We start from the raw sequence: 24,414 nt of genomic DNA, 5'->3' as shown, positions 1-24,414 counted from the left end.
AGCTGTTAAAATTTAAAAATAAAAAAGCTGAAAATTTAAAAATGGCATGTGCAGTATATATAGCTGAAAAAAACCCTGACAAAACAAATTATCTGAAGGCTTCCTAAGGTGCTTCAATGACCCTAAAATGTTATCTTTTGCATGTGAATTCACAATGCAATGTTTTACTCCACAGTTCCTAATGGAAGGAACAGTGACGATATTCAATTTCAATTATAAAAAGGTGGAATTATTTTTGTTGAGGATAATTTCTTTTACTTATTTCTTAATTTCCTCCTTTATGTTTTCCTTTATTCTGCTTTCATACACTTCCATATGAATTTCAGAACCTCTGTAGTAGGTCTGTGTGACAACAGAGTAGTTTAAATTAATCAGAGCAAACTTCTCCCAGCCATGTATTCTGTTCCCAATAGCAGTGACCAATAATGGATATGTAGTAACAGGAAAAAACGTATGGCTGAATAAAAGTATTGAAGTATCTGTGTATTGTCAACCTCCACTGATTTATTTTTTTTGGCTCAGACATTTCCTGAGCTGGAGCTGGTGTCTTTATAAGTCCTCAGTGTTTTTTTAGCCTATTCTTTTATCGTTACTTGTCTTTGTAAACATTTAGCAAAGTGTTTCTATATGATTTTCAGTATGTCCAGAAATACTTCTTGGTAGTTCCTGTTATTACTGAAAATATTTCTAATATCTTCATTGTTATTACCCAATTTATAAACCTGAGGCTCTGCATTCAGAAGAGGAGAAAAGCTGTTGTGAGATGATTGGTTATTATTTTGTCTCATTTCCATTAAATCGCTTGAACCTCTTCTGCAATAAATTTTTTTGTTAGCTTTTCATTTTGAATTGAAAATTTATCCTTTGAAGTGGCTTCTGTTGAAGGAGAACCTCTTTAATAGAAGCTAAAACATATTTAGGAAAACTTCAAATGTAATAAGGATAAGAGCCATGAATGTGGCATTCAGCCTATTCAAGCAAATCTAACTATTTAAGATTCAGATGACTTTGCAAAACCAGCTTTTTTAATAATGCCTTTCAACTATAATAGTGTGTAATGCTGAATACTTTGAAATCTCCAAGACCTCAACCTCAACTTCACTGAAACCAATTAGTATGTCCACTAATGGGCTCTTGTCCCAGAGTCTTTATTTCACAAAAGAAAATGTCATATTATAGATCCGTCTCTTTATAGCTAATTGCTCTTGCTATTGATGCTTTAGAAGGCATTTTGAAATTGTACTGTGTGAATATATAAAAAGATAAATATTCTTATAGTGAAGACTAGATGGTTTTTAATGAAGATCTTGGAAGGAACTATTGTGTCTTAGTAGTCTAAAATAATAGTGAGCTGGCTGTAATGATTAAAATAAGCTGAAAAATTATCTTCCTTTTCTTACTTTAGAAAACAGTATAGATTATGGCTGTAATGTATTTGAGGCTATGTCTTGGATTAAATTTTACATAATATGCTTGTTAATTAATTGCCTTTGCTTCTTAACTCTCACAAACAAAATTATATACAGTCAAATGCAATTCAGAATACAGGTCAGTTAAGATGTATATGGTTGCAGTTATGCAAAGAAAGCTGGTAAAATTTTGTGGTTGCACTGTTTTATCTTCTGGTCTTTATAGCGTAGGACTTTTTGATCGCCTGTACTTCTGTGTGCGGTAATTTGGATTTTGATCTGAGGGAGCAAAATTTAATGGAAAGTAGTACTCTGGCATGAAAATCTGTTCATTTTCAGAATTGCATGCATACCTGTCTCCTAAAACAGCCTGTTTATTTTAATGTGACTTCTGTGTTGAAATTCAGCAATAATTTTCATTTATGTCCTGAGGATGGAAAGACAGCATTGTTTCTTTTTTTTGGAATTTAATGGGTTTTAATTTGTGATTACGAGCTGTATTAATTACTGCAAATAATTAAATTTTACTTGTAGCTATTTTTCTAGACATTCATTAGTGATATTTTCTTTTCCCACCAGAAGCTCTCTTACAGCATAGGTATCTTTTGTGAGATATACTGAGAGATAATCTGTTCTGTGAAAAACTTCAGCAACAGAAGTGCAGTTGATCAGATTTGTTAATTAAAATTGCCCGAAATATCTTCACCTTTTTAATAACTATTTGCATGATTTATAAATTGTTATCATCTACACATTTCATAGAAGCTTGTGGTAATTTGAAAAACTCTAAGGCACAGCAGGTTTTTTTAATGCTGACTTTGCTGGCCCATAATCAGCAATGACTGGGTCCATTGCATACATGGCTCACAGGTTGCGGTTTATTAAGTAAAACCAACTGGAAATATATTAGTATGTTTATAATAAAGGATTGAAAGAATAGCCTGGAAATTTTAATTCTATTTGAATGCTCTTTGGCTACTTAATTTCATTTTTTTTTTACTTCAGTTTTGAAGATCAGACAGCTGGATACAGTTTCCTGCTTCTGTAACTATGAAATAAGAAAAATGTGATACAGCAATGACCTATGAGAATGTTTCCATAATTTGTATTATATCACCCTGACACATTCAGTTTAAATCAGTATTGTGCCACTTGTAGAGCCTCTATCAAACTCAGAATGTTTATTCCTTCTTTTGAGATAGAGCTCCTTACAGTGATAGTCAAGTTAAAAAAAAAAAAAAAATTAAAAAATCAACCTTTATGTATACATTTTTACCTTTTCCATCCATTTCTTCAAATTTGTCACTGTTTTTCAGTTAGAATAACCTAGCCTAAAGTGAATGCAAAATGTTTCTAGCGTCTGTAAAGTTTTAATTTTCATTCCTTCCTTATTGGAGATTTTATATGCCTTATCAATTTCTGGTTCTAATTTGCTTTTTACCTGTGTAGCTTGTAATTACCTCTTTTTTTATTTTTCTTTTCTGATTTTTATTTTTTTACTTAGAGTTGCTTTCAGTTACATCTTTTTTTTTTTTAATTCTGTTCTTATTAAGCAAATAAGCATGTAGCCATATAACAAGGCGCTTCAAAAAAGCATGTGTGCAAACTTTGTCCTGAGGAATGGTCTCTACTGCACACAGCCATGTAATAACTGCCAGTTCATGAGACTGTGTAACTCTTCTGCTTCAAGTTCAGAGAGTGATAGAAATTTTTGTAACTTCAGGAAAATGTAATGCTTTTGAGAAAACATTGTAGATTGGTTGTATTTGCTTCTTGTTGAATTAAAAGCTTCAGACAAAGCACTGTTTCTGAAGACCAGATTAGGAAGCAATGAACTGTTTTGTCTGTATTATAAAATAACTGTCCATTTCTTGAAAAGCTCTCATATCTCTGTGTTCTTCAAGTTATTTTAAACTAGCCTGGGAATAATTGTTATTTCAGAAAAGGATTCATTTTAACCAAGCAATAAATCTCTGCAGAATCATAATTTTTGCACTTTCAGGGTATACTTAAATGTTAACAGACACATATGAGACCTTAGAAACTAGAATCAGCTGCCAAGAAAAATGGGTCTAACTTGAAGGGTAAGTGATGATACATAAATAAAGCTGGAATAAAGAAGGTTTGAAGTAGGTGGCTCAAAAATGTCAGTGATGGAGTTCAGAATTTGTACATTTTTTTTTTTTAACTGACAGTGACTATTTTCCAAACTGAACTGTGCATTTTATATAGTACTGCCAAGGGATGGAATTCCTTTTATGGAACTTTACTTTTTAAAAAGAAAAAATAATAATTAAAAAAAAACCTATGGAAATCACACAAAGAAAATAGACTTGCCCTCTGTTAAATGGGTATTATTAACTGCCTAGAAGTAGAGAAACAGTAGATTTCAGGTTGTATGGAATATTGTTAATTCAGTGTCTTATGAAGATCTATTATGATAAAGCTTGTAATTGCAGAATTGGTATCCTTATATCCTTCAGTGAACTCGGTGAGCCTACTGTAAAAGTCTGGACTGTGTGATAATGGAGGCTGTTGCTTTTGTGACACTGATTTTTTGCTGCAGAAGGTAGAAGGTAGGCAGAGAGAGGGTATCTCAAGGTCTTCCTGAATTGCCTACAACTCTATGAGTGAGGAGAGGGATGTGCAATTCAACTGTTGCTACGCATCTTTTCCTTTCTCTCTTTCCTGCCTTCTGCACAGCTTTACTAACCTATTGTGTATCTCTCTTCTTCCATAGGTCAGCACTGCAGCTGAACTCTTTTGTGAAAGGTGTTATATATAAAGGTGTTATCTTTCTGCAGGGCATTGCAGAAAGATAATTCCATGACTAAAACAGTTCAGTGATAGTTGAGCACTGTTCAGGAATATTTTTTACCTCAATTACAGAGTTTTACTATGAGCAAATAGTTGTCCAGAGATATTCCTGGGGTTTGAGTGTGTTTGAGATGTTGAGGTCTAAATCAATGAAGCATTGAGCACTTGGCTACAACTGTGACTTTAATTGTGTTGATATACTTTGGACTAAATTATTATATAGGACCCCGAGAAATCAGGCGTTATGCACCATGAATCAGTCACCATGAATTATTGGACATTTTGTCTTTCATTCCAGTATATGTAAAATAGAGGGAATATGTGAATGCTGCTGAAGTTTTTGGACTAATGAAGAAGGGAGGAATCACCAAAAAACAACACAAATGGTAAAAATAAGGTTTAGAGTTTAATGAGACAAGGATTTAGGTTTGCACACTGAACAATAATTGTAAAATACATATTAAATAGACCCTTGTTGCTTTCCATTCTGTACACTAAATGAGATTTTTGTCTTTCATTACTTTTTTTGGCCATGGATATTGTTGTATTTATGCTCCTTCATAATCTTATATGTAACTTTTTCCTCACAGTCCTTTCTGGGCCACAAACTCAGCACAATTTTCTACTAGCAAAGACTATTATTCCTGTGCATCAACGCATTTAACTGGTTAACTGGTATCCCTTTATTCCAACCATTAATTATGATCACATATGTGAATTAGACCTCTTTTTGATTTTTGCTGCTTTTTTATCGAAGTTCATCGCTCAGCTTTAGCAAATAGTTCTCTCCAAGGAGTATTTCAGCACAGAGACAATATTTTTTCTTTCAAATTACTATTTATTTTCCCTTCATTTGGATTCTGCATATGCAGATGTGGATGGCTGCTGTCGCCAGCATTATTATTTCATGAACCTTCATTTATCTCCCTGAACAGGTTAATGTTAAAACTACTGAATTTTGTTTGTTTGGGGAACATGATAATGTAGTGGTAGCTCTAGTGAGTATCATATCATGGACCATATTTCTCCCTTAATTAAGCAAAACTCTTGTGTTGATTTGCTGATGTGTTGAGTTGATGATGTGTTTGCAATGGTAATTATGGTAAGACTTCTTATAAAGACTGCTGGGAGGCTGCAGCATGTGACCTTTTTTAATTCTTTTTTAATTAAGCTGTAATTCCCCTAGCCAAGACACAACTCAGAAAAGTTCCAGACAGTAGCTATTGACTGAACTGTAAGCAAAAAGAGGATGTTGTTCTGTTGCATTTGTGAATTTTATAATCATCAGCTTTATTGGCTATCAAGGACAAAACTATAAAACTGCTTTACATGTAGAAATTCTGAAGAGCAAGGAATTCTTCTTAGACTTTCCACTAGCAAAATTTAGTCAGCATCACTGCAAGTGGTTGACTGTTTTTTGTTGTGCTCTGCAATAGAGGATTATTACTTTTGGCTAAAGATGGTAGAATAGAGGTTAGTCTGCCTTTTTTCCTTTATCCATAAAATATTTATATCTATAGGTAAAGAAAAAAAGGCATAAATATATCTATATTTAATATCTATATCTAAAATATAGTGGAAGTGTAACGTTATAATAGAATTAGTACTTGGAATTACAACATTTTTAACTGATAACTGCAAGGGGAGAGAACAAGGCCTTGTATGAGTCATAGAATGGTTTGAGTTACTGAAAATTTATCCTGTTTTGAAAATTTCACCTTTTCTGTATGTGCAGAATACTCATATGTGTTACATAGAGAACAAATGACCTCAGTCTACTGCATGACATGACAGCACCTGAAATATATGTCCCATTAAAATGTGCCTTGTTCTTGGATCAGAAAAGCAAAAGTTGAGGCATTTCAATAGGAAGAAATAGTAATTTTGTTGTAAGTATATCGTGAAAAGTAGTTCCAGTCACAGTCAGCTGATTTATACATCAACATCAGGTAACATTACTGTTTGGAGCTATGATTCTTAATTGCTGGAATAGGATGTGCCTTCCTTTGAGAGGCAAGTACTGTGTGTCTTGTCAGCAGTAATACTTCAAACAGCAATACATGTTATAGTCAGAACAAAACCCTCAATATAATTAAACCCTTAAATATACGTGCGCTGAAAAACTTCCCAAGAGAGTTAATGAAACCAGCATGTTTTGATACATTTTCTGGAAAAAAGGGTCAAGCAGCTACTAACCAAAACATGCTTTGGTATTTCTTCCAAGTACAGGTGTGTTGAAGAAAACAAGCTAAGTAAAAAATCTTTATGTGAACCACTGACTTACTTGACTATGTATGTAGAATGAAATAGTTTTTAAATTCTTAGAAAATTTGATCATTCCATGTAGCTGGCAGCCTTTGTTCCTGTCTCTTAAATCTTAAGACTATCCTACCTGTCCTTGCAGTTCCCAGTCTTTAGTCTCTTTCACAACCCAGTTGGTTCCATTTTTTCACTTACTTTCAGTTGACATAAGCCAACTTCTACACTTCAGGTCCGAAGGTGCAAAATTTTCATTTATTACCAATGAGTTGTTTTTTTTTTTTTTCAGTCTTCATTTGTACCAATTGTACCTAATACAGTCGTTGAAAAGATTAATTTTCTTTTACCCCTTTCTTGTCAATAGTTTCAACATTTTCTTTCCTTTGTAATGTACTTTCATCCATACTGCCTGGATCTGGCTTTTTTTTTCTCTCTCAACATGCACATTGCCTAAGGTCTACTGATTTTTAATGAACTAATAATCTACTGCATCTCACAACTGCAGTTGCAAGGACAGGTCAATTCATCCAGGTGGAAATATCTGCAGTACAAATGGAACCACTGATAAATTCTGGTACTAAAAATCTGTTGTCTCAACTGAGCGAGCAAAACCTGCAATTTTTCAGATTTATGTTAAGGCCAAACCTGGGTGGATTTTTGTGTGAGTAGCTAAAAGACCATCTTTCTTATCCAAGATGTTTACATTCAAAAGGAAGCTTTGAAATAATTAATAAAGTTAAAATGCCAGCCTCATTTAGAAGAAGGAAATAGTTAACAGTGTAATTGCAGTCCGACCAATATATTTCCTTAGTTTTATTACAAGTTACTAACTATGCTATCTGACATTATCTGTTATGAAAACATAGTCCTGATTATTGCAAATAACATTTTATCATTTAGCATTTTAACAGGTATAATTTAGCAATTTTAAAGACACATAAAATGTGATTTTGTAATGAGAAACTCGAACTGAAAAAATAAGCAGTGGTATCAGTCATACCTGACAGGAGGCATAGTTAGAGGGTGAATAATGCATGCTACTTTCTAAGGCTGTAGTCTTGCAAAGGGGATTTTCAAAATGAGAAAATTACTCTGGACTTAAATTTGCCTTTACTAAAAAAAAAAATAAATTAAAATGTTACGTCTTTTGAGTTTTAAAGCTCTAAATTTCTAGAGTGAGATTCTGCGTCTTTTCCAGTGAGACAGGCAGTTTCTGAAGGAAGAAAATATAAAAGTGTTGGAATGATCCCTAAATCTTTACTGCAAAACTACTTTCTAAAACTGCCCAACAAATTTTTAAAACTCAGAAGCAGTAATAAAAACATTCTTGGAGAATTTAATAACATATCCAATCCTTCTTCTCCATTTAGGAACTTAACGCAATAGTAGGTGAAGAACACTTCTTCCCCTCACTTTCTTACCCTGAAGGAGCTCATGGTTTAGACTCTGTGAATTAATTCATAGAGCTGCCAGGCATATCTCTTTTTTCCAGGCTTCTGAAGGTTTGAAGCTTTTTATTTTCTCTCTTTATACTTCAAATTAAAGCTTAAGAGTCCTTGGAGTCTTCCAGCCCCCACACCCTAGCCACCTCACTCCAGCAGAAGATGAAGTGTGTAAAAATTCAAATTCACATCTTTTCATCTAGATACAATTCTTCCATGTGCAGCAGCAAAGAACAACAGATATTCTGGAGGACAACATATGGATCCAGAGCACTTTTTTTTCTACTGTGTCAGTCCATAGTAACCACCAGGACTATTTTCCATGCAAAAATGGCTGTGTATTTCTCAGAGCATTCTGTGATCTGACTGGTTCACAGATTCCTAGCTAGATGTGATTCAGTCTTCATCAAATATCTGAATTTTACATGTATTTTTTACCCTTAACATTTGTATCATTATACGTGCATTGCTTTTCAATAGATTATGCTCTGTAACTGTTTTGCTTTGACTGTACCTTATCATTTTTGAGATTTTTAGTCATAAAAAAATATTCCTAATAATATCGTTTGATTCAAGAAACTGCATGCATATTTAAATTTTTTTTTTTTTCCTAAGTATAGCCTTCCTAGCAATATATGGCTATAAGAATTTAACTGTATGTCCTGGGTTCAGCAGTAGCAGTCATTTTTCTCCTTCTTGGTAGCTGGTGTAGTGCAGTGTTTTGACTTTCAGCTCCGGAACAGGGCTGATAACAAGGATGTTTTGGTTTGGCCAAGGACTTTGTGAGCCTCACGCTCTGCCAGGGAGGAGGGGAAGCCGGGAGGAAGCAGAGACAGGACACGTGACCCAAACTGACCAAAGAGGTATTCCATACCACAGCACGTCATGCCCAGGATGTAACTGGGAGTTAGCCGGAAGGGCTGGGAGACTGCGGGGTCAGTGCTTGGTCGGGCTGGGGTGAGGGCGAGTTATCGGTTGGCTGGTGGTGAGGTGATGTATTCTCTTCCCTTGTTATTTCCTTTATCATTGTTATTATTGGTGGTAGCAGTAGTGATTTGTATTATACCTTAGTTACTAAACTGTTTTTATCTCGACCCGTGGGAGTTGCATTCTTTTTGATTCTCCTCTCTGTCCCTCCAGGAATAGGGGAAGGGAAAGAAGGGGGGGAGTGAGTGAACGAGTTACCTGACTGGGTTTAAGCCATGACACTGTAGCATATCCTAATTGCTTTCCATTCTCTTAAAAATTATGGTTAGAAATAGCCATCACAACTTATATTAATAACTCTGTGGTTATTAATATAATGTAGTATATGCAATACCTTCAGATTCTATATTTTCTTACTACTTTAGGAATTCTGAAAAGGTTTCATATAAATTCAGAAATCAGAAAAATCACAGGAGGTGTGGTTTTTTTTTTTTGTTATTTGGTTTTGTTGTTTTTTGTGTTTGGTTTTGGGTTTTATTATTTTTGCTTTTTGTTTTTGTTTAGGTTTTTTGTGTGTTTTTTTTTTTTGTGTGTGTGTGTGTGGGTTGTTTGTTTATTTGTTTTTTTGTTTTTTATTTAAACATATTTGCCTACCATTATACTTTATAAAATTCAGAGGTTTTTTTTTGTGTGTGTTATGTGGATTATATCAGTGTGCGTTATTCTCGGTGCTGTAGGATCTGCATATTTAAATTTGGTTTATATTATGAGGTGAATAATCTTTATGTCAATGAATATTACTTTGAGACACTTTTTTGTTTAGTTTTGCCTTTTAATACAAAGTGTGTAGCATAGGCATTAGGTTAGTAGTTGTCCACTTCCAAATGTGAATATTTAGCTTAGTGTTTGCTGTTCTATGTACAGCTTAGCCAACAGTCTGAATTTCTGCTGATCTCAGTAGTTGCTTTTCATTCCATATGCAGGATGAGAAATGATGGATAGTTATCTTTCAGAGAGCTAACAGCACTGACCGAATTAGTGAGGATGGAGTATAACAGCAGATTTTAAAATATATGTATTTTCTCAAGTCAAAACAAACTGTGACTCTAAGGCACATTTTTTATATTTGTAGACTTTTTACAGTATGGTTATTCTCTGCTTAAGTAGATTCAGATCAAGGTGGCCATTGCTCTACTCTGGCTTGTTAATGAGAATGTGCTTAAAGATGCAGAAGGAAATTTACCACAATTTAGAAAGTGTATAACTACAGCTTGATTTTATCAATGAAATCAGTGAGGATGAACTGGTTTAATTCATTTGGTGATACCAGGGGTCCCTGCCTATGTCACTGTCAAATCTGAATGCAAATACTCTGCATGCTCAATGCACTTCAGAATAACAAGATACTGATTATTCTGTATGTTTTACTTTTTCTTTTCCCTAAAATGCGTGGGAAAAGAGAAGCATAATGATCTAGTGACTTTATTATGCCTCAGGAGTTGAGAATTATTGAATTGCACTGTCCGTAAAAGAGTGTTTTCTTCTTTTTCTTTAACTTCAAAACTTCAAACACAATGATACCGTTCTTCAGCTTCATTGATCTGAACTCTGTGCTGGCAGTAATGCTCTAAGATTTGAGAGAAAGTAGAAAAGTTGTTGTTCCCTCTTTCTACTAAATAGAATGATTGCTGACAGCATTCTACGAAGTCCTTTGGTTATACTTCCTTTAGCCACTTTCTGATTTTCTTATGTCAGAAAATGGACATTTTTTGAACGCGGAAATACTTTGGAATACCTGCCAAAAAAGTTTTTGTTTCTGTTTATGTTAGTGTTTGGTTTTCTCTACACTTTGTCAAGAGTTACTATAATGGATCAGTAGTTAGTTGCACCATTTTGTCAGTGAAGATCATGAGTCCAAGATTTTTCAACACAGTTGAATGAGAGAAAGGTAAAATTTTCTGGTCAACATAACAAGGGAAAATTAGACCCAGTAGTCATTCCTCAGAAAATTATTTTTTAGTGTGTGCTTAGTTGAACACTTGGTATACACGAGACAATATTCTGTATCAGATCTAGAGCAAGAAGGATTTTAAGGTGGAGAATTTTCAAACAAATAGATAACAGAGGTCATCATAGATCTTTGGAATCATTGTATCCTTAGTCTTACTCACCTGTTAATAGCATCTTGGGTTTTCCTCCAGTGTATCAGATGTGGATATATTCCATGCAGTATCCATATAGACAAGGAAAAAAAAAAATCATTACCTATGCAAAAGTAATTATAAAGTTATCCCTTTCCATAGTAGACTGTATTCTATAAAATACTATCTTGCTGCAGAAATGTGATGTGGTTGGGTGTAATTTCTTACTGGATTTTATACTATAAACTTGGAGTTGCACACAACTGAAACATTGATTTGTGGAGCAGGAATATATGTTGAACATTTTCCATGCTTCATTGTTTATATTTCTTTAAGATAGTACTTTCTTTAAACAAAACAAAACAAAACAAAACAAAAAAAAATCAAGTTCATCAAATTTCCAAGCCCACTTTTTTTGATGCTGAATTAGTTACTCAACATTTTTTTTTCCTGCATAAGTGGTGATATAACTGGTGTTTTAGCTACCTAACACACGTATCACAGAGGGATTCATGTAGGCTGCCTGTGGTTATTAAGCATATGCAATTCAGAATGAATTTCTTATTGTGAAGATGAAGATTGAAAATTTCATTTTAAGTGATCACATTGCATCCATTACACTTCCTGGTTTTGGTTCTAGTGATAAATTCAGACTTTCTGCCTAAAATAAAATTAAAGGCTTTGGAAGCTGCTTTGATATTTTTACTGTTACAAGTATGTCAGTAGAGACAATTTTTGCTAGCTATAAAAACATGAAGTGCATAAGTATATTTTTATGTAAGGACGGGTTGTTTTTTTAACTTGTTTGCCAACAAAGTACGTAAATTTCTTCTGAACATTTTGAAAAAATTATGGGATTATATCCCATAAATAACAAGCCTGTATTTCTTGCTTCTGTTTAGTTCTCATCTTTGCTATTTTACCTATCATATTTGGTGATTTCTCTTAACTTGAAGCAAGTGTGAATTCTGTGCTTTTAAGAGTTACCAGGCTTCTAAAGAAGGAATATAAGGGTGGCCTTTGCGGGAAAGAGAAATCAACAGCAATGCATTTTTCTTTGATTTTACAAAGTGAATTTGCTTGATATTTCTGAGCTTTTTCAACTTTCTAAAATGGTTTTCACAAAATGGATGTCTATGAATTGCTTGAGTCTGGCATTGCATGGGGTGCAAAGGGTTGTTTTTCTTTTTTACGTCTTGTTTTCCACAGGTTCTCTGCCGTGACAGCATGAAACTTGCTGCTTTTTTGATGGTCTAATTTTCCTAGCTGCTATGGGAAATAAATTTCTCTCTTATTTCCAAGAGAAAATACTTAAATAAGAAGCAATAAACTTGAAATAAAAAATCTAGGTATTTATTGAAAAACATGTATAACAGCACTCTATAGGTAAAATTTAAATATTGTCACTATTCAGAATACTTGGTAGGAATTTTGAATTCTAGTGTGAAATATATAATTTAATACGAGATAAAATTTTTATTTCCCTCAATCTTAAATAATCTTAGTCAACTAACTGATTTTATACTAATAATTACTTCCACACATTAGCCATCTAATATCTTTTTATTTTATAAAAAGTTGGGGTTTTATGCAACACAATGGCATTTTCTTTATTCCTTTGTGGAATTTTCTGAGAAAACATTATCTGCATTACTCTTAAAATGTTGGCTTTGATCAGTTTTTAGAAACTGTTGAAGAAAAGACATACAGCACCATGCGGATGGGACCTGAAATGGATCTTGAAAACTACCAAACTGCTTTAGAGGAAGTACTCACATGGCTTCTCTCTGCTGAAGATGCATTACAAGCACAAGGAGACATATCCAATGATGTAGAAGTTGTTAAAGAACAATTTCACACCCATGAGGTATATGTTTATACCAATCCTTCAGTAGTCATTTATCTGCTTGTGTCCCATAATAAGGTCAAAAACACAAACCAAACATATTTCTAGTTTATTTTATTCCTTTTTCTTGTTTTTTTTGTTTTGTTTTTGTGTTGTATGGTTGGGTTTTTTGTTTTTTTTTAGGTTACTTGGTTGTTGGTTTGGGTTTTTTTTTGTTTGTGGAGTTTTGATTTTGTTTTGTTTTGATTTTTCCTCTGTGTGTGTGAATTAGATTTGGAGTATTTAAAGGTAGTACTGGAGACTGTGCCTTGGAATCATAGAATCTTTTAGGTTGGAAAAGACCTTTAAGATCATCAAGTCCAACTGTAAACCTAACGTTGCCAATTCCACTGCTAAACCATGTCACTAAGCACCACATCTACATGTCTTTTAAATGACTCCAGGAATGGTGACTCCTGATATCCATTCTAAACCTTCCCTGGTGCAACTTTAGGATGTTTACTCTTGTCCCATCACTTGTAATTACATGATACCCACCTCACTATAACCTCTTTTCAGGTACTTGGAGAAAGTGATAAGGTCACCCCTCAGCCTCCTCTTCTCCAGACTAAAGAACTTTATTATCTATGCAGAATATGAAAACGTTTATTTCTGTTTTGTTCTGTGAGGTTTGAGGAGGGGATGAAAAAATAAAAAGCAAAGTTGAAAATCATGTTTGTGAAGTGGTGGCTATTTCTCCAAAATCTGTTCTTTCCTTCCAAAGAAGCAAACTTAAAACTGGATTTTATGTTTTTTTTTATTGTCAGGGTTTTATGATGGAGTTAACAGCTCACCAAGGACGTGTCGGCAATGTTTTGCAAGTGGGAAGTCAACTTTTAACAATTGGAAAACTTTCAGATGATGAAGAGAATGAAATCCAAGAACAAATGAATCTACTTAATTCTCGATGGGAAAGTCTTAGGGTAGCAAGTATGGAAAAACAAAGCAAGTAAGTAGTATGTTGGTTAAAATAATATATATGGAGTTTGAAACAATACCGAACTTGATTAACAGCTGGGATTTCCTTTCACTTCACTGTGAACCAAATTTGATCGCAGATATTTTTTATCCTGAAATTTTCTGTGTAGTGACTTTGAAGCTTGCATGTTTTTTTAAAGACTGGAAGCCACACAAATCAGCAGTTAATAACAACTTGACTCTAGTAATACTTTAACCCAAACTCATATAACCTACCTCACCTTTTTTGATTATTTCACCAAATAACACAAGATATTTAGCTACAAAAGAAAGAATCTTTACTGAGATACAAAAGTAAAAGGAAAGCAAATCTTAAAGACCTGTAAAACTTGAGCCCATGAAAATAATAAGTGGGAGCTTAGCTTTCCAGGAAATATTGTGGTGCTTTTCTCTGAGAACAAGTTACAACTTTCAAATTAGGGGAAGTCGTATAGCTTAAAGTAGAAATACAAGTAGAAGTAGAAAAGTAATTACTAATTAGTCATTTTAGTCTTTGAAGCTTTTTTTTTATTTTGAAATTTGGATTTACATAGTGCCATCTAGTATAAGGAACTCCATAAAGGTAAAAGCTTCTGATTGTGCTACAGTGGAGTAATTTCTTTTGCAGGATACAGAGCGGTTAAATCAGGGAAGTTAGTGCAGCTGGGCTTTTTGTGAGTTACGTTGCTTATCTTAGTAAAATGTCAGTTACTTACCTGATATTTCACAATTCTCTTTTTCAGCCCCTCTTCTTTTTTCATTTTAGGTGGATACCTTTAGTTCCTGTCTGAGATAGACAGATATATATATCTATATATATATACATACACACACACATACATATACACTCCCTTTCGAATTCTCTTTGCTTTTGTTTCCTCTGTGCTGTAAAGTGTTCTGCCTTTTGTTGCATTTTCTATTGCCATGTCATGAGGAATATTGTGCACCTGCTGGCCTGTCTGTAATGGAGACCAATGGTGAAGTTTGCTGACCATCGTATCAAGTTAAATCGAGTTGAAATTTTTAAATTAATTGAATTTCACTATGAACATCCTTATAGCCAAGCAGTATTAATTCCTGAAAAATATAGCTGCTCTCTACAATGAAACCAAATCGATGCATTGGCAACCAACCTGAATCTGAGATCCTTGGTGGCTTTTTAGGGACTTTGAACTAGGTAGACTTCAATAAAATCTTTCTACTGAAGTCTTAATATTTCTCACAGAAAATCCCAATGAACATGCACTGAGAAACTCTTCTGTCTGTTCCTTCAGTATAGCTGGAGAGTGAGTGAGCTCTTTTTGTGAACGTGATTTTACTAAAAGCTGAATTTCTCTAGTAGTCTGACCATGGTCTAGCCCAGCATCTTGACAGTAACATAACAAGAAAAAAGAATGATCTCCTGAACCAGCATCTCCCTGTCTCCCTTTGCATTTATGGAGAGCAAATATTGGGCTGCATAGACCTGTTGCTCTGGAGACCAAATATCAGGCTAATATTCTGACCTAACACTTCATGTCTTATGTTATAAAGTTCTCCATAGAACTCTTCTGTTCTCAGATTGCTTTCAGCTGAGGTAACTTCCTGAGATGGAAGCAGTTTTGCATATTTAGTAATCTGCTACTGATTTTTCTTCTCTTTCCTTCTATTTATTGATTCAGTATCGTCTTGGACCTGTTAGCATCCATGGTATCCTTTGGCACTGAATTCTGTAGGCCTCGCACCTATTGAGTGCTGCTTTTTTGAGGAACAGCTTACTTTTCTGTGTTTGTCACTGGCAGCTGAAGTGATTCCTTCTAGTTACTGGTTTGGAAGTGAGAGTCAATAGTGTGTATGTTTCCTTACTCTCTCCATAAATATGTATCTTCAGTTATTTGTCTTGGTCTTCTAAGAGGCTTTTTTCCAGTTCTACCATATCATTTTGTTTAAGGGGACCAGAATTGCCCACAGTATTGAAGGGCAAACCATGATTTTCAACAATATGAATAACATAGTTCTCTTTGTTGGTTTGGGTGGGGATTTTTTGTTGTTGTTGGGTTTTTGGTTTGGTGGTATTTTTTTTTTTTTCCATATGTTCTTAGTAATTCCAAACATTTCTTTTCTTTTCAGATTGATACTGAGTGTTGAGATATTTTCTTTATTCTATTTTTCTTTGACAGTCTATAAAATTGTTGATGGGTTTTAGATATTTCAACCTAACTTCCTCCACCTTTATTATTTTATTGGAGAGAATACTATAATACATTATTGCAGGTGTTTTTATTTGCCATACTCATTTTCATTTAAATCAACAACATGCAAACAGCAACCTCAGTTCTACGAGTGGTGCTGTGTCTACTTTATCCTTTGATGCCACTTGTTAAACTTCTGTCCTAGATGCAGCAATAGTCATTTCCTCAGGAACTGAATTGTCTAGTATCTTCTAAATTATGTCATATATGGGTAATATGAAATCAGTAAAAGAAATTAAGTGTTAAGGGCTTCACAGAGAATGTTGTGTTACTATTTGATTTCTAAAAAAATTTCTGTGATAAATTCAGTTAACTTTGTGGGCTAGTGCAAGAGAAAATGTCTCAATAGTTAGATATGGCTAATTTTGACCTATTGGGCAACAACCCCATCTGAAGGATTATGAACAACTTTCATATCACAATGTAATATATTTCTGAGTTATTGTACACAGTTTAAACTCTTGGGAATCTATCTTCTATTTCAGTTTAAAGCGTAATCTTCTGACCTTATTGCTGTAATCTAGTTTTTAAGGCAACAGTGATATGTTTACCCAGAGATGGATTTTGTGACCATGGGAACATCTATCCTCTTTTGTAATGGTAATAGGAAGTGTAACGGAAAGTAGAAAACTTTACAGCACAGAGAAAACAAAAGCAAGCCATCAACAAAGAGAGGAGAAAGAGATAATGTTAAGGGATACTGTAAAAGTGAAAGGGTGATATGAAAAGTGATTTAGGGGGTCAGAATATCAGCACAGAGGAAACAAAAGCAAGCAATCAACAAAGAGAGGAGAAAGATATAATGATAAGGGATACTGTAAAAGTGAAAGGGTGATATGAAAAGTGATTTAGAGGGTCAAAATGCCGGAGTAAGTTTGGAACACAGCAATGCCTTTGTGTAGAGCGGCCCAAATTGGATTTCCCATGTATTCACTATGTATTGACTCTTCTGGCAAGCAATGCATTAGCATGCTGAACGAAAACAGCCTAGTTTTTCTTTTCTTACTCCTGCCCTTCCCTAAATAGGATGCTCTATAGTAAAGTGTCTCAGAGTGAGAACTGTACCATCAGAGAGAAAATACAGTTTACCACTTTGTGGAGAATTCCACAACTATTAAAGCACACTGAATTCAGTGGTAAATCATTTTGTATTTTAAATTTATGAGTGCTGTACCATAACCAAAGATTATTATAATCTCCTGAGGTATATAAATAAATACTAAAACCTCTATCAGATGTTTATCGAAGTAACTTGAAAACCAGAGCGTACCTGGAGAATGGGGAAGAAGCATTCTTTTGTTTAAGAATCAACTGTGATTAAATTGTTTCTGCAATTCTTTCATTTTCAAGTTTATGCTCCTTGCTTCAGAATAACATAAATGTTCTGTATATAAGTATTTTGTTATATTTTAGTTTTCTAAAATCAAATTCTCTTTATCAGGTTTTCTTCCCCATTTATTTCATTTATTGCTAAAAAGATATCTCTAGGTTGAAGCATTGTATTTACTATTTATAATAACTTGGTTTAGAAGATCAAGAAAGACAATAAAATACACACTTGAAAATTAGGAAAGACTGGCTTAGATCTGAGATAGGTAATCCTTTGTGAGCCATGAGTTATTATAAAGCTGGGTATCAGCTTCCTGTATTACGTTCATGAAGAGAAAGATTAGAGTGGAAAAGTGGTAACAGCTACATTCAGTAATAAAACAGATACGTTTTTATTACTAAAATACCCAAGTTGTGGGAATTTTTGAATAATTTCTCTTTACACCCCTGTTTTAAAACTATCTCGTTCAATCCTGTTGCCTGTTACTTTTGGAGTACTTGGAATTTATGTGTTTATGTTATCTAGTTAAAATCCTGTTTCCTAAAGAAAAAACATAAATCCTTACTTAACACAGATTTAAGAATACTAAATTCATAATTTATATACACATGATAAAGTTTATTTTGAGAAAGTCTTTCATCTAGTATCCTGTTCTTTTTAAAGCAAAGGTCATTTCACGGGTACAAAGACAATGCCAGAGTGGTGGATGTTCAGTTAGATTTAGTTCTGGAATTCTGTTAGCTAATCAGGTCCTAGAATCTGCCATTCCAGGGGTTCTTCCCAGGCACACAACTGCTTGTGTCCTTGTTGAATATTGCAAAGTTCCTCCTGGTCTGTCCCTTCAGCCTCTCTAGGTCCTTCTAAATGGCAGCTCTGCCCTAGAGTGTAAAATGTCCCAGTATATGCAGAGGATTCAAAGTATTTTGCATTCCTAAATTTATAGGTGATCCAAGGATTGTTCACAAACTGAGTAATAGTATCTAAGAATGGAGTATGAGTTAGCTGAGATACATTCAACAAAAGCATCAAATAGCACTGGAAACAGCAATTGCTTTTTTACAATATGTCATTGTATACAGTACTAATTTTTAAGTGTATATAAATATGAACTAATAATTATATAAATATTTAATCAGAGACCAAATGTTTGGCTCATTTTGAGAGGATTCAAAACTGGAATGAATACTTTTTTGTCTGTTTTTTCAAAAGGTAGAAATAAATAACAATCAATGACAGAAGTTGGCATCTGGGTTGGGGCAATCCCAGATACAAATACAGGCTGGGCAGAGGTTGCATTAAGAGCAGCCCTGAGGAGCAGAACTTGGGGATGTTGGTTGATCAAAAGCTCAACATGAGCTGGGGGTGTATGCTTGTAGCCCAGAAAGCCAAGTTTTATCGTGGGCTGCATCAAAAGGAGCGTGGCCAGTGGGTCACGGGAGGTGGTTCTGCCCCTCTGCTGTGCTCTTGTGAGACCCTGCCTGCAGTACTGTGTTCAGTTCTGGGGCCCCCAACAGAAGGACATGGACCTGATTGAGTGAGTCCATAGCATCATAGAATGAATCATAGCATGGTTTCAGTTGGGAAGGATTTTAAGATCACCTTATTCCAACTTGCCATGGGCAAGGACACCTCACACTAGACCATGTCGCCCAAAGCTCTGTCCAACCTGGCCTTGAACACTGCCAGGGATGGAGCATTTATCACTTTTTTGGGCAGCCTGTTCCAATGCCTCACCCGCCATAGGAAGTCCATGAAGATAATCAGAAGGCTGGAACACCTCTCCTATGAAGACAGGCTAAGAGAGTTGGGCTTATTCAGCTCGGAGAAGAGAAAGCTGAGGGAAGATTTCATGACAGTCTCCCAGTACCTAGTGGGAGCCTAAAAGAAATACAGAGAGGGACTTTTTACAAGGACATGTAGTGACAGGATGAGGGGGATTGGCCTAAAACTGAAAGAGGGTAGATTTAGATTAAACATGAGGAGAAAATTATTCACTCTGAGGGTGGTGAGATACTGGAGCAGGTTATCCCAAGAAGTTGTGGCTGTTCCATCCCTGGCTGTGTTCAAGGCCGGGGTGGATAGGGCTTTCACCAGCCAGGGTGTCCCTTGCCCATGGCAGGGGGGTTGGAACTGGATGATCTTTAAGGTCCCTTCCCTACCCATTTTATGATTCTGTGAAATGTCAATGCCAAAAATTGGGCAATTCTAGCTGCTGTTGATCACAGAAAGACATTTACAATAGCTTTCTAATTTGGGCTATATTTTCAAGAAGTGAGCAAGATGCCAACCAATAAACGAGTGCAATTAGAGTAGGAATTTGACATCTTTCTTACACAGCAGTTTTCTCCAGTCTGAAAGTTCAACTCAGATTTTCAAATCTCCAAGTTGACTTCTGAAAGTAGTTAACTAACTTTTCGCTGCAAGAGTTCTTCTAGAGATGTAAGTAATGCACTAAAATGTACAATGGTTTCACCAGGCCCAGTGTGACTGAGGACGGTGACTTTGCTCTGTCAAATCTAAGTGAAGGTAAAAATTGTGTTATATGAAAGAGGGGTAATACAAATAACTGCTTGTAGTTCCACTGCTCAGCAATAGTTTGCACTTTATTTTGAAAACACTTTTGATAAGATGAAGATTTTGTTTAGGAAAGTTTTGAGAATTTCTAAAGATGGAAAGCATAAGTGAAGGATTTGTAATGGATTTCTGGGCAGATCATTTTGGAGCTATTTAAATAGTTTGTTTAGGCAAAACTGAGGTATTTCTTGTTTAATTCCATAAAGCATTCTCCATTTAATAACTGAAAAAAACATCAATCTCTTCTATTTAATATCCTAAATTTCAGGAAGCCTGGTCAGTACAGCTCTCTGAGCACTTTTCAAAGTACTTGTGGTAAACAGTACAAGTTTTAACAAGCCAAATAGTAGAAACAGCTGTAATGGAAATGCAACTGGAGGCTAAAACTTTAACAGACAGTATATAATATGCAATACTCAGGTCCTAAAAAAAAAAAAAAGTTTCAAAACATTTTGCCTAATTTAAAATATGTTTCATTTAGTTACCTATTTGAAAGTATATTTTTTTAAATCCTGGTTTGAGATGTAGCTTCATGAAAATCAGTTAAAAGTATAAAGAACAGATATTTCCACCTGTTGTTTTCTTTCCTATATAAATTGAAAAGAATATTTCTCTGTTTTCCAGTTTACATAAAATTCTAATGGATCTGCAGAATCAGCAGCTAGCGCAGTTAGCTGACTGGTTGACAAAAACAGAAGAAAGGACTAAGAAAATCGATTTGGAGCCCTTAGGTCCAGATCTAGAAGACCTAAAACATCAAGTAGAAGAACATAAGGTATGGTATGATATGCTTCCAAAAGCATAAACATCAAGTTGAGTGTTTGACATTTTTAAAATTCTACTTCTGACACTAGAACATAGAAAATTAATATGGAGTCTTGGTTTAATATCGATTTTTTCATGCACTTAACAAGGTATTGTAATTTTATCACAACCTTGACTTTTATCCTTATATGAAAGAATAATTTTCTTTTTAAATATAAACAATACGCTGGAATGTGTGAGACAACTATAACATCCTTTCATTACACAGTACAGTAAGAATATATCAGTTTTTTTAATAAATGAGTTTTGTTTTTTTTGCATGTTGCATGTTTGTTACTTACATGCTGTAGTAGCAATGATGCAGTAGTTATAATTAGACTGCATGATCTCGTTAGGACTCATGTGACTCTGAACATTTAACTGTACAGTGCTGTAGAATAAGTTCCATTTTCTAACTGTAGAAAATATGTTTTAGTAATGTATTTAATTAATGAAAACTAAGAAACTAAGAAATGAAGTGTAAGAGAGAATTTGGCCAAACTTCGTCTATATTCCATGAAGGCAATTCTTTAATTGAAACAATTAAAAATTTAAATGAGAGAGACTGTGTAATTTATGTAACAGCTTTGTTTCATTTACTGGATTAAATTGTCTGGCTTCCTATTAATTTAAATTTTTTAATATCTTTATATATGTATCCATATATCTTTATATATGTATCCATAACACATGGTGATAATGATATAGAGGCACAGAAAAGCATAGAACAGAGATGATGTGTGAGGTAATGGAGATTTACTGTTAATGTTTCTACATCAGTGGTTCAAATCAGTTCCGTAGTATGTTGATAGATCTCAAATTTTGATGCTTGACAGCCTGTGTCAGTGCTACTCCAGGTTCTAGTGGGCAGATCATCCTGAAAAACAGTTTGAACTGAAACCAGCTTTTACAGGTTGTTCTTTTTTTTAAAAAAAAAGACATCAAGAGCTGCAAAAGACTGCATTATCCACTTCTGGGTGAAAGATGATTTTTCTGCATTCTGATTAAGGAGTGCTACTGAAGAATTCAAATTCACTACCTGCTGCTGCTATTTGTGCTATCTTTGCTTGCCTTGTGAGGGGACAGTTCATTTCAGTATGCAGGTTTTGTAGCTGAACATTTATTCTGATGTTAAATTTTCTTTTTTTAGGAAAGGTAGTGCATAATTATGGAATGGTAATTAGAGAAGAAAACCAGAAAGATTTTTGAATACATGAGTGCTAAGACTTTAATAACTTTATTCCTATTTCTATGCATTTTGTATTTGAATAGCATTTTAAAGTGTAATAGCTGTATTTATGCAATCTCTTTACGTTTGTTTTTTCTAATATTGACCAAAATGGGTATTTAGCTTGTATTTTAATATTCTGAGTGAAGACATGCAGAAATCCCTCTCTCCCAAATGCTAGTTCTTCATTCTTAATGTGATGGATTAGTCAACATGATTTATTTATGTGTATTACTTATCAAATCCATTTTCTGTACAAAAGAGAATTTAGCTAATAAAGTGGAAAGAAAATGTTTTGGTTTTAACTTCAATTACAATTCTATGCATGTATAATTTGTTTCATTCATAAGTCAAAGAACAAGTTGTTTTCCATTCTTCAAGTATTGTGTGAAAGTTTCGGATAATTTCATTCTATATTGTATGCAGCAAAGCTACTTTCTATAACATGGGAGAAAGCACTGGAATTTTAATAGCACATTATTGCTACATTATTAAACAAGCAAACAAAAAAAGCAAAGAACCAACAAGCCCAGTGTTTTTCCTTACTCTTATCTGACTCTGGACATCTCAGAAACAATGTTGTCTAAATTGATGGGAGGAACCAGAAGTTAGACGATATAAGGATCAATGATTGTTTTAAATTAAACAGACTTCAGCAAAGAAAATAGGTTTGGTTTATTGTCATCCTGTCTCCCTCTCCTCTTTACCATTATCACTTTGACTTTCCCTCTTTATCTGTTCATTAGTAACTAATTTTCTCTCTGTTTATTTCATGTTCCCTGTCCCTCTTTGATGATATATCTGATTTCTTTTATTCTGCTTTTTTCTCAATGATATTTGTCTTGAATTCTTGTGACTAGCACTTCAATTTCTCTTCTGGGTCCTATGAAAAAAAAAAAAAATCAGTAATGTGTATTGGGAAGGGCCCCCATCACTGAGACCAGAGAAAGCACACAGTATTCTTTCCAGTGTGCTACTTAGTTCAGTAGTATAGGAGGTTAATATCTTGATAGCACAGAATTTTTTGGGGTGGACTGAAATAGAGCTAGATTGAAGGAATTCTAGACAGTTTTATGTCATTAGCATGGTACAAAGTTTTGGTAAGAAATCTGGCATAGTCAATGTATTTTATAGTAATAACCAAACATTTCAGTAAAGAACTATTCCTCTTTGTGACAGAATTTTATGTATTTTATCTCCTGTTGCAAGAATCTTTTCTTTAGGGAGATAAACTGCTTTTCAATAAAAGTCTAAGTACTATTAAGCTGTCTAAGCAGAATATTATATTAGAAATTTTATAATTGAGTAAAAATGTGCTTTTAATTGAACTGATTTTATTATTCCGCATTATTATTATTATATTTAGTAGAAGTAATAGTTTCACTAACTTTCTAAAATCGTCTAAGCTGCTTAGATACTTCTTCTGGGAGCCTAAGCCTTTTTATTTTTCATGAACTTAGAAATCATAGAAAATGGTTAGTGTTCAAATTAATTGCAAAGGTACAATAAGGTACAATAAGACATTTCCTAAATGTTCAAATATTGGATTTGTCTTTGGGTAGTTGGATGCCCTAGATAGGGTGTTGTTTGTTTTTTTTTCGATTTGAAGTAAATTGTTGGAGTCATATAAGTTGTTATCTGATAGACATGAATTAAAGGAACTGTGGAGTTTCATGAGTTTCTGTTGCTGCTGTGATCATGCATCAACATCTAAACCCATCTTACATTTTAAGTCACTGAAAGTTTGCTACCTGTAGGAGTTCAGGAGAACGCGCTAGAAACTTCAGTTTAAATGGTTTGAACAATGTCTGCTCTAGTCTTGGACTGCCTCCGTAATTCCTATTTCAACAAGCTCCTCTATACAGACTGTTGTCACCAGTGAATTTCATGGTAAACATAGACACTTGGGTTATCAAAAACAACCCTTCAGCTCAGGACAAATTGAATCCATCTAGGGATTAGAATATGACTCAAATTAATGTTTTCATCAGTTCCCTGACCCTGTCTTTCACTGTGTGCAAGTGTCTCCCCCTTCCTAAATGCCTTCCACTCCTGCACTTGCAGAGCATTGATAACTCCGGTTTTGTTCTGGAATGTAATCTGTCAGATACTCACTAATCAGGGAAAAAAAGTCACCTACTCCCTTGCTCTAGGCTCACAGAGCAATATATTTGCTGTCATATAATTGAACGAGCGGGTTAAACCTGGGGGAAGCAAGCTGTGTTATATCGTCTGATCCATGACTGCTCTCCCTGCTCTTGATCAAGTGTTAGGTCACAAAATCCTGAGAAGTCTGAATTCCAAGGACTGCTCTGACAATTTGGTGTACTTCACAGTCCTTGAGAATTGTTTTATAGTCTAGTTCTCTGAAGCAAATGGTAATCATAGGCATGAAAGTCAGAAAAAAAGA

General features: G+C 34.4%; 1 protein-coding gene across 14 annotated transcripts in view; it reads left to right on the top strand.

Annotated features, from left to right (window-relative positions):
• The window catches only part of DMD (dystrophin), a 1,205,254-nt gene that overhangs the window by 440,646 nt on the left and 740,194 nt on the right, over positions 1 to 24,414 (top strand). For all 14 annotated transcript variants that reach the window (XM_061453343.1, XM_061453346.1, XM_061453349.1 and 11 more), the window contains 3 exons: positions 12,674 to 12,862; positions 13,648 to 13,829; positions 20,597 to 20,747. In XM_061453343.1, the coding sequence (XP_061309327.1) occupies positions 12,674 to 12,862; positions 13,648 to 13,829; positions 20,597 to 20,747 (522 nt within the window). The remainder of the gene's footprint in view (positions 1 to 12,673; positions 12,863 to 13,647; positions 13,830 to 20,596; positions 20,748 to 24,414) is intronic.

The sequence above is a fragment of the Pezoporus flaviventris genome, unplaced genomic scaffold (genome assembly GCF_033815535.1).
Source record: "Pezoporus flaviventris isolate CSIRO_AGI_PZ_B2104156 unplaced genomic scaffold, CSIRO_AGI_Pfla_v1 ptg000015l, whole genome shotgun sequence".
In the NCBI taxonomy this organism is placed as follows: Eukaryota; Metazoa; Chordata; class Aves; order Psittaciformes; family Psittacidae; genus Pezoporus; species Pezoporus flaviventris.
This window is presented reverse-complemented; position numbering and strand designations above follow the sequence as displayed.